Source organism: Poecilia mexicana, unplaced genomic scaffold (genome assembly GCF_051168715.1).
Source record: "Poecilia mexicana isolate PSO_F unplaced genomic scaffold, ASM5116871v1 scaffold_4, whole genome shotgun sequence".
NCBI lineage: Eukaryota > Metazoa > Chordata > Actinopteri > Cyprinodontiformes > Poeciliidae > Poecilia > Poecilia mexicana.
Genome location: NW_028263373.1, coordinates 7,487,455 through 7,504,022, shown reverse-complemented (window position 1 = coordinate 7,504,022; position 16,568 = coordinate 7,487,455). Strand labels below are relative to the sequence as shown.

The following is a 16,568-nucleotide window of genomic DNA, read 5'->3' as shown; positions in this document are numbered from 1 at the left end:
GCAAAGACGAGTGGCTCAAAATTCCTCCACAGCTGTAAAAGACTCACTGCAAGTTATCGGAAACGCTTGTAGTTGTTTTAGCTAAACGTGGTGCAACCAAGTTTAGGAGGCAATCACTTTTTCACACACGGCCATGTAGGCTTGATTTACATCTACCCTTAATAATGGACATCTTGTGTTATCTTTGACTAATATTGAAATTGGTTTGATGTTCTGAAACACTTAACTGTGGCAAGCATGCAAAAACAGGAAATCACAAAGGGAGGTCAACATATTTTTACACCACTGAACCGTATTTGCATTTAGGGGAATAAAGTTTCAAATTCAATCAACATCTTTGTTCATTTATTCAGACAGGTAGCACAGAACATCCATCCACAAAGATCAGCAGACTCTCACCTGAGAGTACAGCCATTAAAACCTCTCACACACTCGCTTCCACGGTAAAAATGACACTTAAATACAATCAGCAACCACGACACGGGGGGTTTATTGGTGCGATGATTAAAATGTGTGCTTTTGTAATGCTTTCTCAAAATTAGCCTTAAAAGTGCAGTTCTTGTCCCACCAACATCGCTGCCACCTTGGCGTGTCAAGTGTCAACGTCAAGAGAAGCCACCTGCGGGAAGTAGCCACCGTTCAGGAAGGTGCGAGCTGAAAACGGAGAGGAGCAGGTATCGTCCGATTCGAGAGCCTCTCTCTGATCCTGCTGCAAATCCAGAGAGGAAACATTGTTCTCCGTGTCTTCCTCCGGTCTGGTCATCTCTTGCAAGCAGACTCCTTTCCAGACAGACGTTTCAACAGTCTTAGGCCACAAAAGATCCCCGGTGGAGCCGAGAGTGACCCGATGAGACGAACTAGAGCGATCCATGTCGGACAGGAAGCCTCCCAGAAATCCTTCAAATCCAAGCAAAAGCCTGTCTTCCTCTGCAATTTCTGGATCTTCCCGTTGCTCCTCCCTTGCAGCCCTGATCTCCTCGTCAAGCGGGACCAACGCAGCAATCTGCGGCTTGTAGCCAGTGTGTTCAACCAGAACGGTTCTGTGGAGCGACTTCGCCTGCTCGGCTCCGTCCGGGGACTCTTCGACGTGGATGGTGGGGTACGCTTCGTCCCTCTCCTCCTGGGAGACCACGAGGATCGGGGAAAGTGTCGGGTCACTGTCGATGGAGGAGAAGAGACGCTCACTTCTGTCGTCCTAAAGAAAAGAACACAGTAGGAATTAACCAGCAGAAAAAAATATTGAGTTATCACTACAAGGCAAACATGTTTGTTGGACAAATGCACATGTTTTGTTCATTTAGATCTAGAAGAGCAAAAGAGGCCATTAGCAATGGTTTCACTTCCTGTAGCGATGTTTCCACAGGTTTAATATTAGAACCATCCTTAAATGGCACGGATTTGCAGCTGTTGTAGTTGTTTTGGACAGCAGCCACTCTTTTTTTACTCACTCTTTTTTTAATGTAGGTAAAACTACATTAAGAGTTGATTACCTCCAGCAGTCTGATGGCGTTGCTGTGTCCTGGTTTGGGCAAGTTGTGCACGAGCCACTCGGGTCCCCAAGCTATACATTTCTGTTTGATCCTACAACAAAAGAAGAATTAAGATAAATTTTTTTGGACACAAAGTTGTATAACTTTGTTTTATTGGTCTGAATTGACAAAGACAAACACAGATTATTGCAAAAAGTGTTCAAACCACAAGCATTTTCACATTTTGTCACATTCTATCGTATTTCATTAGAATTTCATTTTAAAGGTCGACATGGACCGCAGCGGAAAATTGTGAAGAGGAAGCAAATCGTGCATGCTTTCAGCATTTTGTACAAATAATATCTGAACACTTTTGGGCCCTTAAATAAAAAAAGCCTTAAATTAGAAACCCTTAAATAAAAAAGGCTCCCGGTGGCGCTGAAGGAGCTGCAGAGATCAATGTTGTCTTGCTGTGAGAAGGTTCTGGGTTCTTTCTGCATGGCGTTTTCATGTTATCCCTGCGCGTACGTGGATTCTCGGTGGGTACTTCAGTCCAAAACCGTGCATGTTAGCTGAAACAGCCACTCTAAGTTGCCTTTAGGTCTTGATCATGTGCGTATGGATGCTCATCTGTCCTGTGTTGCAGTTCAGCTCGAGGCTTGTTCACATGTTAGAATAGCCTAGTTAAAGGTCATACCATAAGCCTATCGAGAATCTGTGCATTTAAAAACGATATTTGCATTATGCTGTCTTTCCAATCTGACCGAGATTGGAACCATTTACAAAAAAAAAAAAAGAATCCACAAGAATGCGCTTTTCATTGCGATTATGTGGTATTTTGTGTCGGTTTAAATTCATGAAATCCCATTAAAACAGACGGAGGTTTGTGGTTGTGACGTGACGATGTGTGGTTAAAAGTGCAAGTGGAACCAACGCTTGTGCAAGGAAACGTACATAGATGCTAATGTCATGACTAACGATGCAGATAGCCAAATAGCAACATCAAAATGAGGTTTAGGTTTCTGTTCACAACAACCAAGTGGGTTTTACTCATGTTGTGGTGTGGTTTTTCACTAAAAATTAACCACAGGGACCTCCATCCCTTTTACTTGTAAAACAAAACTTATGAACGTTCCAGCTGCAGGACGAGCCGAAGAAAAAAAACGATGCTGGCTCACGAGTTTTGCTAGTAAAACGACCGAGGCTTTCTGTGGAAGAGGTAGCGCTTTTAGTAAAAATTACCGTTTCCTCACACAGCTCCAGCACATCAGGTTGGCCACAATTGCTATGGAGATCGTAATGATGAACACGATCACAATCACCAGCCCCACTGCAAGAGATACGAAGAGAAAGTCATTATTTGGATGAAACCTGGACTCAGAACCTTATTTTTTCATACTGATCAGGTGAAATTAAGACTATACACATGTAAAAGTTTCATATATAGTGATGTTTTGTGACTTAAGATGGAGAAAATGTATTGACCAGCTGGAGCTGGAGGCTGAGATAAGGTCTGTCTCCCTCGAGGCCCTTCTCCTGCTGAGTTTGATGCGGTCAGCTGAAGGGACAACGTTCCTTCTGGACAGTCCAGCCACATCTGTCTTTGGCCAGATCCAGACACTGTCACTGTGCAGAAGAAAACAACAGTTAGCTTTTTTTGCCCCCCACCCGACCCTGCAGAATCTAAAGAGTTTCTTGCTTGATTGCTCAACTTAAACCACTGCAGTTAGCCACGAAAAACAGCTCAGCCTAGAGCAGAGCTTTTCGATCTGAAAGTCAGCCCTGGTTGCTGCTTGATATGCCCAGTGGTGCAACGTGTGCATCAGCCTTGAGAATATTGACGTGGAGCGTTTGAGGAGTATTCAACTCACAGGCTTTTGCATTGTGCTGCATGCCATCTTGAAACAGTCCAAATTTGACACAAAAGGAAAGGAAAATGATACATTGTTTGCAAACTTAGGGTTAGATGAGAGAGCATAGGTTAGGGGTGTCCACAGTCGGTCTTCAAGGGCCGGTGCCATGCATGTTTCAACTCTCTCTCGATGTTCTACAGAGGCCTCCTAATGAACCATCGCTTGATTCAGATGTGTTGGACCAGGCAGAGAACAAAAACATGCAGGACAACTCTGGACACCTCTGGCATAGGTTACTCATGGACCAGTCAAAGTCAAATTAGAAATTTAGTCTCACAGATGCTCTTATGCAAACTCAATAAAACGGGCAAATGTTCTGTTTTCTAGACGAACAAAGCCCCACGGCTCACAGCTGTAGCTATGGCAATAAGTGTTTTTTGCATGACAAAATCTACAAAAGTTGAAAATACATAAATACTTTTTGCACAGCAAAGTCAGCAGTCGGTATAGTATTTACCCTCTGCTACTGAGTGTATTCTGTTTGACGTCAGAGACTCATTCTGAAACTCACATGAAGTGTAGGAGAGATGAACATTTGCAGTCAATACTGACCCACAGACTGTAGGCTGAGGAAGCCGCACGGTTCTGCATACTGACTAAACCAGTTTCTGTTCTTACACCTTTAAGAGCTGGATGCAACTTGGAAGTCCAAAAAAACAAATGCTAACTTCTTGAAACTTTGCTTTATTGCATTTGAAGACAAAAAAAAAAAAAAAAAAAAAAGCAAAAGTAACAGTTGACCTGAATAGATACGATAATGCATTTGTTGTAACTAATCATCATGCCCCATGCCTGGATGCAGAAACCAATCAATGTGTGCATAATGACGCCATTTAAAAGTTTCTTTGCACATGTACAAGTTAAAATAAACCGGGCAAAAGAAAAACCTGCAAATGACATTCAGAAGCAGATAAATAGCAGAATCATTTTGTGCAAAAACCCTCAACCAGACTAACAGTGAAAAAGACAACACAGATCAGTCAGTGAGCACATGACACTTTAGAAAGAGGAAAAGGTACAAGCTCTGAGGAGCTCTCATAGTCAGGTTCTACAAATAGCAGTAAAGGCAGGCTAGCTGGTAACAGCCTCTTCTAACACATGTGCATGAAGCCACACGGCTTCCTGTTTAGCGGTCAGAACGAGTTCGAGAAACCTCTAAAGATGCTGCTAAAGTGGCATCAACTCATGTTTGGCTCCAGTTCCTTGACTACTGAACATCTCATTCAAATGTCAAAAACACTGGATCGTTTTGTTGTTTTTGTGAGCAGATGCTGGCTTTGATGTTAGGTTGTTATGTGTGTGTGTGTGTGTGTTTTTTTTTTTTTTTTTGCTCTTTGGACTAGTGATTAGCAATAACAGAGAAATAACAATTTGAGCTCAACGTCTGAATTTCTTTTCGTTACGGGAAGCCTGAGCGAAAAATACCCTGCTGATGCACTGAAACTTCGAGGGAGGGGAATATCAATGGATTGCCACTTGCACGCTTTCCATTATGTAAGTGTGGTTTGTGCCGAGACAAAACACACGCATACTACTGCATGTATAATTTACCACACCTGTGCACACACAGGTGTTAGAGTTTGCCTTTGCTTGAGACCAAGGTGAAGTACACACACACACACACGACACGCACAAAAAAGTTGGTGTGACAGGAGGGCCAGGGCAGGCTGAAGCGGTGATGAGCAAGAACAGGAAACTCACTGCAAAGTTGTGTTTCCTTCCACACTTTCAAATCAACATCGAGCTTTATTGTGAATGAGAGGCTCCACTTAATTTCAAGGTCAGATGTGATCAAGTTGCTGCTGTTGTTTTGGAAAAAGGATTTTATTTTCCTCAAAGTCATTAAGTGACTTTCTCCAGACTGCAGCATAAAGTATAGCAGCGGTTTATACATGCTCAAAATCCTTAGTATGTATTTAAAGATCTGCCTTCATTACAACATTTTAGCCATTTGTTTATCCTTTCAATTTCCAATTTTAGTAGAATAAACTACTGCTTCTACTATGCTACGCTAGAGTATGATACCTTAATAATGTATGCATTATTTTCTTCATACTTTAATTGCATAATCTTGTAGCTCCCACTAGAAGTCTGGTCATGCAGAGCACTTGAGAATAATCATTAACTTACACTATATTGCCACAAGTATTCATACAGATGTGAATTTGATTTAAAGACTTATTTGTAATCACCAGGGTTTTATATGCCGGCCCTCATGTGCTTTCTCTCCCACTTTTATGTGTTTTTGGTCATTTTTTGACCTTTTGTTCCAGAATCGCATTTGTGGGGTCAGACACTGATGTTGGATGAGATGTCCTAGCTTGCAGTCTCCGCTTTAATTCACGCCAAATGAATGTCAAGGCATGTTGAAGCATTAAGGTCTCCTTTCACTGGAACTACAGGGGCCAAGACCAATTCCTGAAAAAGCTGACAATCACCCTGCTTACCTCAAATCTTCACACCTGAGACAATGCAGTGAAGCAAGTGACGTTACCCTGGAAATAGCTAAATCCACACTCATCCATTGGATCGCCATTACCACTCTGCTCTAGAATCGACTGGTACGCCTTACATGACGATTGGCGTTTAGTCAGGTAGAATATGGATGCAGCTGCTTGGCCATGAAAACCCAGGATAGAAAAGTATAGTATTTGATTTCAGTATTTCAGGTCTGGATGAGTTTTAAAAAAAAAAGAAAATTAGGGTGTATGATGAAATAATAAAAAAAAGATCTGACTCTCTGAAAATTGAGTCTGGAAATGTTTTCAACTTGACAGCTTTGCAGGAACCCTGTTGAAAGCTTCTGCATTTTTAATGCTACAAAACAAGATGTCTGCTTTGGAATGCAAAGAGGCAACACTGAAAATAAAGGATGCAAGAGATTAAGAAGACTTACAAACACGCAGCCGACAGTAAACCGAACAGATGAAAAAACCTGCCGTGTAGACATGTGAGAGGAAGTCTCAGGTCTATACAGAGACTTGATGACAGAGCATAGAGGAAGTCATTGAATCAAAATAACTCATCAGAACATTATCCTGTTCAGACAATCTGTAAATAATCAAGGAATCTACAGTATACTAGGTTACTGCTTGTTCTTTATACTGTAAGCAGAAAGGCTGGATGAAACAAACACGTAGCAAAAGTAAGTAAGGAAGGAAGAAAAGACTTGTGGTTATAAGATTCTTAAAGAAGCACGGATCAACATGCAAGAGCGCCATGTTGAACAAGCTCAAAGGAGAGGTTTGTTAGAGCTATATGGTTTCAAAAAGATCAAGTCCAGTGTGGATGATGCGATACTTTTAAAACACAGGGGATGCAACGTTATATTTGATCAAAACGAGTAAATTTTGTACATGAAGCTTCAGTGGCTTTAATGAATTGGTATTCATGGCAACTTAGAGCAAATCAGGTGGTCAAAATCGTTGATATATTTAAACATGAACATGACATTTCTTAGTGGAGAATTTACTGACGCTGCAAATAAAAACGTGAGCTGCAGCAGCTTCCAAAAATGTTCAAGCCCTTTGCATCTCTGCACATTTGATCCTGTTACACTCGATAAACATCAGAGCGTTTAAGTCAACATTAATGTGACAGAAAATAGTGTAAAGTTAAACAAAAAGGCCATTGTTTTCATATTTCTTTTCCAAAGACGCAAGTGAAATCTAACTTGGATTTGTATTTGCGTCTTGTAAATCAATACTTGTAGATTTACTAATTGCAGATTTTGCCTACACTTCTTTGTAAAATAGCCCTGATGCAGTCAGATTGGATTGAAAATGTTCAAATCTTCGCAGAGCCTCAGCTGGATTTAGGTCTGGACTTTGGTTAGGCCATTTTAACACATGGATATGCTTTGACCCAAAGCTGTGGCTGTATGTTTGAGGTGACCTTCAACCCCAATCTCAAGTATTTTACTCAACTTTTCTTCCAGAATCGCCCTGTATTTCTCTCTATTTAATCTTCCCACAATCTTTGACCAGCTCTCATGATGGGTTTGTTTGTACGTTTATATTCTTCCTAAGCGCTCACCGTTGAGCTCTGTGCTGGTGGAGTCCAGGGTCTGCAAGTAGATGGTGTACTTTGAGATGAACCCTCTCTGTTGGTCCTGGGGCAGCTCGTCCCACCGGACCAGGATCCGTCTGGCCTCACGGGTCAGAACATGGAGCACTGGAGCTGAAAGTGGCTCTGAAGCAAACAAGCATGGACACAATAATGAGAGAATGGTTGGTGCAGACTGTAAAATAATAATAATAAAAAAAAGCAGAAAGCTGTCTGCTTTACTCTGTTCTCTGGAGTAGATCAGTGTGGATGTTGGAGCACTGACGCCTCTGGTGGTCACAGCGTACAAAGACACGTTGTACCTCACACCCGCCATCAAACCTGAAACAGAGTGTGAGGATGAAACCTGCTCTGTATTCTGAAAGCGGGTAGCTTACGTCACTATTTCTGTCTTGTGGGTGTGACATATTGTGCTTTCTATACGGTGTGATTGAGGCAAAAGGACCGAAAAATAATTATACCGAACATCGGCCACACGAGGGCGCTGTTTAACCACTTTTAAAAGCCACACTGTGATCTGCTGATTTATGCTAGAAAGTTCTCGAAAAGCTGGTTAGATGTCTTACGGTGGCACACCACAACGAAAAACAACAGCATAATTTTAATGATAGGGAGAGGTAATGTTGTGAAGATTAAGAAATTACAGACACACACACACACACACACACACACACACACACACACACACACACACACATATATATATATATATATATATATAGTCTGGTCAACAATTTCTTTTCTCATTCTAATCTACGTTATTTAAACTTTCATAAAAGAAAACCACCACAAATTTGAACCCAGGACCTTCTTGCTGCAGGGCAACAGTGTTGCTAACCGCCCCATGGGCAGCCCTCCTTATTATACTGTTCATTAATCTAAAAGTATTTGCTTCAAGTGTTTACCCTTGCTTATATTTTCCTGTCTTACTTCAGAGAAGAAGTTAAGCATTGTCTTTGTTTGAGTTGAAGTTTATGTTGAGTTAAAAAGGCAGCCTCCTCATTTCAGTTGCACATTATCCTCTTGAGTTTATTTTTAATGGTTAATATAAATATAAATTTAATTTCAGACAAATACAAGAGCAGTTAAGGTAAGAAGGAAAATATTTAAAAAAATGTCTCCACAAGAGCAAATGGTGAAAGACTTCAGGATTTTACAGAAATATTTCCTTATTAACTTATTTTCACTTTGCCCTACTTAAGGTATTTGGAGGTGAAGAAGCATATCCAGAAGATTCATAAAAAGATACATTTTGTCTTATTTTAGCAAGAAATAAATTCATGTGTGTGACTGAATGACTGTACCTGTGATTGTTGTGCCTTTTAGGTCTTTAAGCACCTTTTTCCACTGCAGCCCCGCTGCAGGCATGCTTTCCCATTCCACTACAAAGTACAGAAGGTCTTTCTGAACCGTCGTAGACCAGGAGACATGAGCAGCGCTGCCGTCTGCACTGGGAGCCAACTTTACAAAGAAAGATTCAGAAGCACCTAAATGGTCGAGACATTTTAGTGATTACCACAGAAACGTAAAATATTAGAAACATTTTGGACACTTTTGTGTGACTTTATTGCACCTGCATGTCTGAGATCTACAAAAGCCGGTGGAGACGCCCCGCTGGAGGTCACCACACTGACGTTCAGTCCAAGAACCGCCACTGGTGCCTGAACTGAACACTGGCTGGAAGCGGCGGGACAGATCTCCTCGCGGCCATCCTCCAGGACGATGCTGTACCGCAGCAATTCACCGCTGTAATCCTCCACAGGCGGAGGCTGGGAAAAATTTATTTACCTGTTTATTCCAGGGTTTTTATTGATTTAACTCTGTCTTTTTTTGTGCTTAAATGCTAAAAAAAAACCCAGCTGTAGCAAGATTTGACATACGAAATCAAGTAATTATGTAATTGTTTGTGTTACTGACGTATCACAGCTAAAACATGGAGGTGAAATCTTCATTACAGACCCGGGATTGACCAGAAAAGTAATCATAAAAAGATTTTTTTTTTTCCCCACACACCAAGTTGCAATTTTTGTCTTAAAGTAAAACAGTTAGTTTCAAAATATGACAAATTTTGAAAAAATTAAATACAATGTTAGAAGCCTAAAAGATTACACACATCTAAGACTGAAGGAAAAAGGTTAACTAATCTTTCATTAACTTATTTATTTCTGGTTCGCGCCAAGTGGAGCATGAACAAACATGGAGGTCAAATTGTTAATGCAAGGGAAATGCATTCTTCCACCTTCCCAAGTATTACAGGAGGAAAATTTGAATATGAGTCTAACAATCACAAAAATAACTTAAAAATAAAAAATACAACATGTAGCCTAATTATATGGATGTTTGGAAGATTACTAGCAGAAAATATCAATACCTTCCAGAAAACAGTAACGTTCCTCAGCCCGTGTTTGGCCTGGCCTCCTAAGCTTCTCCATACATGCAGCTGCTGAGACGGACCTGTTGGACAGACGTGGCATGAAGTTTCTCTGCTAGGCGTCACACAAGAACTACTTTTCCTCATTTATACTTGAAATATATCATACTTGCCTTTTTCAGGACTCATCCTCCTCACAGACGGGCTCCATTTGCTGCAGAGAACTCGCCGGCTGGCTTTCAAGCTTGTGCTCTGTCCTGATGTGGAGGAACACGTTTTGATTTGGAACTCGTATTCAGTCTCAGGCTTCAGGTTCTCCACTCGTATCAGACCCTCGCTCAGCTCTGCTCCCGCTCTCTGCTCCTGGAAGAGAGCGGGATGTTGTTGTTTTTTTTAGGTTATTGCATGAGGAGATTTAAAACGAGAAAAACTACAACATCGACATGACGCCGCTTTACCCAAGTGTTGTTTCCTCGCAGCCTGATTTGGGATCTGAGGCGCATCGAAGACTCAGACGTTTTCCAGTGCAGCACGGCCGACGTGGAGTCATTCATGAACTCCACCTTAACTACCCGAGGGGTTTCTGGTATCACTGGAATATAAAACAACAATAAAGCAATCTGACCAGGCGAAGGAAAATGTGCTAAAAAAAAAAAAAGAAAGAAAGAAAGAAAATACAGATAACTCTTAAATTTTTACAACCACAAACTTCAACATGTGAGAGATCAACGCAAATTAGTGCAAAATTATGAATTGTTAGAAAAGGGAATTCATGGTTTTCATAAATAAAAATATGAAAAGTGGGATGTTACATTTCTATTCTGCCCCTTTATCCAGATACTCCAAATATAATCCTGCACAAACAATGTTTTCAGATCCACCTGTTTAGCATAAAGTGGACCTGAGGGCGATTTAATCTCAGTTTAAATCCAGAATGTTGAGAGGTTTGTCAGACAACATTAGTGAATGAATAAGCAGCGTTGTTAGAACCAAAGACCTCATTTGCAGCTTTCCCACAAGCCGCACAGGGGAAACAGCAAATATGAGGAAGAAGGGCCAAAATGTATATTTTTTTGCTTACATGAAGTACTAAAAAGACAAGTAACGCTATGAGAAACCTGCAGAAGACTTGAAACCGGGAGCAGGCCCACCCTCCAGCAGGTCATTGATCCTTGATCAGACCAAAACCAACCTGGGGATTGACCTTCAAACTCTCTCTATGATTTCTGATTAAAAAATACCAATGCACACTACAGTTTTCAGACATTTATTTGTCAAAAGACTTAAAACCAACACATGATTTTCTTTCCACAATGTTGCACTACTTTGTGTCGGTGTGTCATACACCTACTATCTCGATAAAACACACTGATGTGTGAATCAGCTCTGTAATCTATTAAACAGCTACTGTCGGTGAACTTGCAAAAGTTCAAACAAGGCCGGCAGTGGGCAGGTGGCAGAAAGAAAAAGGAAATTGCCCCCCTGTGACATATATTACATAAAGAGAAACTTTACTGAAAGTCAAATTAGTCAGACTGAGGAGAAAACAATTGATTGAACTAACCACTCGACATATGACTCATCCTTTAGACTGTGATGATTCTGTCTAATTAATTCAAATGAACAACTAGGTTAATGGACTCTCATTGAGTGAATGTTGTACCTATGTCTGCCAGAGAAAAGACGAACGGATCCGACCGGGACGCTCCAAAGCGGTTGTAGGCGGAGACAGTCAGCGTGTATTTAGTGTTTTCCTCTAAGATTCCTCGTGGTATGCTGATTTCCTCCCCGTCCAAAATCAGATCTAAAACACTTTTATTCTCCCTGATAATAAAAAAAGGAAAGGAAAATTAGGCCGCAAGCACATGCTGACTTAGAAACAAATGGGAAGCAAAACGCGATACCTGTGGACGGAGACGTTGTAGAATGTGTCGACGTATGTTTCCCGTCCTCTGTCCAGCGAGCAGTTTACCAAGTCGGAGCTCCTCGTTGTTTCACAGTTGATATTTGCAGGTTTGTCGGGAGGAACTGTAGTGATACGAAAAAGCAAGAGAATGTTTCTTATCATCTGGAAGCAAGAATTAAAGTTTAGGACTAATTTGTGAGATTAGTTTAACTCTGAACTCAGAAAAAAATTCCTCCAATCCAAACATGATGTGGTGGCTTCACCACAGCCACCCAAGGCAGCTCTCACCCAACGGTGTTTTAAGGATCTAGCTCTCTTTTAATCGAGCAGCAGATGATGTAGAAAATGTTCAGCTCTGTCCAGGTCATCGCACAGGGGTCAAATTTAGTTGAACATATTGTGCCAAAAGGTGGAAAGTTATCTAAGGGAAGCCAAGCTGTCTGCATTTGAGTCACTGACTTAGCAGCAATCCCTCTTCCTCAACAAGCACGAGGCAGCAGTGGAGAGCAACAACTCCCTCAAACGGAGGAGAAACCGTTTGAGGGAGTCCGACAAAACGACGTCGTCTGTAGCAACTCTGCACTAGATTAAAGTGGTCTTATATTTTACAAGTGAAAGTTATCAGTGCAATGCAAAATTACTGAAGGTTTTTTTTCTTTAATTGCCTTTTCACTCATTTTCAACTCAACTTAAGACATTTTTTTTTTTTGCTTCATCATTTTCTCTGACTCATGAAATATGAAATAAAAAGGTGATTTCTCACAGCGGTAATAGCTGAACTCACAACATAACCGAGAGAAAGATGATAGATCTTTCAGGTTCAATATTTTAGAACAAAATGAGTAAAAAAAAGCCCTGAAAGAAAAAAAAAGTCTTGTAATTTTATGAGAAAAATGTAAAGCCGTTGGTACTGATTTAAAACTATTGCCCAGAAAATGATCGAGTAATGCAATAAATTAACAATTAACTGTTACTAAAATTTGATTCTAGCAAGCAAGAGTTATTTTAACTGCATATCCCAGGTATTTCAGACTGGATAATACAATTGCATTCAATAAATTAAAATGTGTTCCTAAGGGAGTTGTTTGTCAAATTCAAATTCAAAATGCCTTTTTGAAAACAATACTTCTCATTAAATCCACATTTCTGGATTGGGAATGTCTTTCTTCATGGTCAGATTTAATATGCTGATTGTGTTTTCATTAGTTCTGAGGCAAAAATCATCAGGATTTACAAAAATAAAGTCTTGAAAACATGAGTGTGTGTGCAATGATTCCAGGTAATGTGTTTTCTGAATTGAAAATGAAAAGCATCTAGTGAAATATATGAGCTTTCCAATATTATTCTAATTTATTGAACATGAGCGTATATAAACAAGCCGATAAAATGATCATTCTTGAGCAGCCACAATGACTTCAAAGTATAGTGTGATATAGGACAATTATGCAGGTTCTGAAATGGAACAGCGCACACTTTATTACTCATTGCTTCTCAATATGGTGGCTCAATACGCTTTAGTGCGCAACAACAAAACCGTATCTTGGTTTAGTATTGTTTAATGTGCAAAATTTAGCTGAAAGTACATTTAAAAGATTCCTGTAACATTTAGTAAAAGCTTTTTATTGTCTCTACAAAATACCATATTTTTAAATATTATAAAATTATCAGTCTGATATATTTTTGTACATTAACTGCACTGGGAGAGAACATTAGAATAGTTTCTCCCCTCTCCTACGGCTCCTTCCCGACCCGCCCTGTCCCATGTTGAGGTAACGCGTACGTACGTCCGAGATGTAGATCCAGGCCACAGATGATTTCCAGAGCAGACAGCTGGCTGCTCTTCATCTTGCAGACCACCTCAGACAGCGGCTTCCACACGCGGGGCAGATAGAAAGCAGTTGTGGTGCAGTTGACTCTTTTTGACAGATTCACTGTCTGTTTATTCAGGTCCAGGTACATCTTCGACCTGAAAGTCAACAATAGAAGGCGGTTTCATATATATCTGAAGGTATCATTTCAGAAAAACGATGCAGAATGCTGCGTCACTGTAGGAGATCCTTCCTCACAGTCTCTGTTAGACAAACTCAATGAATGTTTACATCTCTGTTAGTTTCTTATATTGTAAATGCTGTTGTCTTTTAATGCACAAACACACACACACACACACACACGCACACACGCACATACCACACACACACACACACACACACACACACACACCCCCACGCACACACACACACACACACACACACACACACACACACACACACACACACACACACACACACACACACACGTTTGTGTTGCTATCTTTGTGGGGACTTTCCATTGACTTCCATTCATTTCTACAGCCTAAACCTGACCTTTACCCTTTTCCTAACCCTATCCATCACATACCTAACCCTAACCCTAACCCTAACCAAAACTCAATTCATACCTTAGCCCTAACTCTGACTCCTGACCCAAAAACAGGGTTTCCCCTCGTGGGGAGCAGGCTCCGGTCCCCACAAGGAGCAATTGGTCCCCACAACGTAGTATATGTCAGGAAAATTGTCCCCACAAGGTATTACAAACAAACGTGCGCACGCACACACACACACACACACACACACACCCACGCACACACACACACACACCCACACACACACGTTATTAAAAATGTTCCTACTCAACTGCACTTTCCTTGGATCAGAGTACTTGAAAACTGCACAGTAAGTTACGATCATGTCCTTAATAGTATGTTATTATTTTTTTGTTATTTTTATATTTTGAATACTTTTTTTTTTTTTAATCTTTGTGTGAACCCATACACTTTAGTTCTGCTGCTAATCCTGAATTTTCCCACTGCGGCATAATAAATTACATTTCACACACACTTTCTATTGATTGTTTTCAAGTCCAGTGAAAACATTGCAAAGGAAGCCTGGTTGATGACAGCGAATGTCTGATGTGTAGCCCAGGCGACGATGCTTGAAGTAGGTGTCTGATTTAAAGCCTCTCTAACGAAGCTGAACTTGGTGTCTGACTCTGGGCCTTGCCAAAGGGATGCCGAAGCTACGGATAATCAAATCTGATCGCATTTGATTATCTGTAGTTCAAAATTCAAAATATCTAGACATGGTTAAACAAAAAACATACTGCTCTACAGTGAACGGAGATACTATAATCACATTTTGAGAATCATTTGCAATGTTTCTCCTTGTCATTAAGACCATCCCTGATCGCGAGAATCCTGAAAAGCTGAATATGCAGCCAGGTCATCCATTAAGTCCTTTTTGTCAGGCACAGGATGGGTGATGCAGAGGTAGGGGCTATCCCAGGGTGGCATTGTTGCCAGATTCACCACTGCAAAAACACATATGTTCTGTGTTCATCAAAGCTTCAAAGCATATATGCTCACCCTTTTTCACATTGGAAGGTGTGGCAGTACACGGTCAGGTTTGAACCCATAAGCAGGACAGTGGCCGGCTCTGCTGTCACATAGCCGCCTGAAATGACGTCCACACAGCCTGCAGGGAGCAGAGGGCAGCCTGCGCAAGGACAAAAAGAAGCATTTGAAAATTCAGAAACATGTTTGTTTTTAAAAATGAAGACTTTATGAGTAACACGGGCAAACAACTCACCACTGATGGAAAAACCAAACAGCAGGATAATGCATCTCCAACTGGCTAACAAGAGATTCATCTCAGCTCATCTCTCTGAAACCGGAGGACCCTATCCAGTGTTGAGGAAAAAAATATATTCTGTTATTAAAAATCCTGGGTTAGATCTTGAAGAATGAAGAACGTGAAGAAAATGAATGTACCTCATCCATCCGTGTCCGGAAATAAGGCACCAATCTTTCCAACATGAGGAGGAAGGGCGGTTTATTGTCTCTCTTATCTCACTGCAGGTTTTCCTGTTGATAACATTTTTATAAGTGCGTCACAGCAGCTGTGACACATCCCCCCTGCCACATTAAAACAAAGGAAAAAAAAATATTCTGCTGTAATACGGGATTGTAATTCTAAATCACCACAAATAAATTCTGTATGAAGACGTAATAACTTGAATTTCAAAGTCATCCTGAAAGCGCAATTATTTCCAATTGTGTTAATTATTTCACCAAAGAAGATAAAACTCACCAGAATTAAGTCCTCTAAGCATTTTTCTTATCAAGACACCATCCAGTAATGATTTCAACAACCGCCTGCTTGTCTTAACGCGACCTGCTTTGTTCCACGCGCTTCCTTCGACTGATCTTTGCAACAACAGAGTCACGTCTTAAAGAGGCCATTGACCTAGTTTGGTGGTATTCTGCCAGAGCAGAAACTTTGAACATTTGTCTCAGTACTTGTGCGCCCTACTTCAATTGCCTGTTTTTCGTCACCACAAAGGCTGAGTTGACGTAAAGCGTCATCCGTCGCCAGAGTAGCTGCTCTCGTGAACATGCTGCTGTTAGCGGATTATTGAGTGATAAATCCAGATTGCTGCTCGTAATTAAGTGCTGACCACTGCTCCCATGCAACCCGGTTTCTCTGCTTTCTGCTAACACCGAGTGTTTTCAGAGTTTCCTACAGTGAATGCTAAAAGTGCTGATGCCCTGAGAAGAAAAAAAAAAAGGTTAATCAGCATGAGCCAAGTTAGTATTTATATTTAATTAAAAACTATTAGAAAACTATTACAATTTTTTTTATTCGCCTTTTCTGAAAGGGAGATAAGTCATACTTACATGTTAACCGCTTTGCTTCACTTGACATGTCACATTTCTTTTCCAGCTCTGCTCTTTGATGGTGTTTGTAGCCTGTCGCTGAACTGGTGTGTCTGTCTGAGCCTCTTTTTTTTTCAGTTAAGCTTGTTTTTGT

The 16,568-nt window shown here is 40.8% G+C and overlaps 1 protein-coding gene across 2 annotated transcripts; it reads right to left on the bottom strand.

Moving 5' to 3' along the window:
• Positions 1-323: 323 nt before the first annotated feature.
• il23r (interleukin 23 receptor) lies at positions 324-16,203 on the bottom strand. Of its 2 annotated transcripts, none has more exons than XM_014986997.2 (18): positions 15,849-16,203; positions 15,530-15,673; positions 15,348-15,438; positions 15,125-15,254; positions 13,509-13,690; positions 11,723-11,846; positions 11,482-11,642; positions 10,277-10,410; positions 9,992-10,181; positions 9,819-9,901; positions 9,021-9,216; positions 8,752-8,934; positions 7,670-7,768; positions 7,418-7,573; positions 2,955-3,095; positions 2,712-2,799; positions 1,491-1,581; positions 324-1,195 (listed from the first exon to the last, which is right to left on the bottom strand). In XM_014986997.2, the coding sequence occupies exons 3-18, from the start codon at positions 15,406-15,408 to the stop codon at positions 593-595; spliced, it is 2,622 nt and encodes an 873-aa protein (XP_014842483.2). In that variant the 5' UTR covers positions 15,409-15,438; positions 15,530-15,673; positions 15,849-16,203; the 3' UTR covers positions 324-592. The 2 variants fall into 2 exon arrangements, with proteins under 2 accessions (XP_014842483.2, XP_014842484.2); XM_014986998.2 differs by having other exon boundaries at positions 15,530-15,622.
• Between the last annotated feature and the right edge of the window lie 365 nt (positions 16,204-16,568).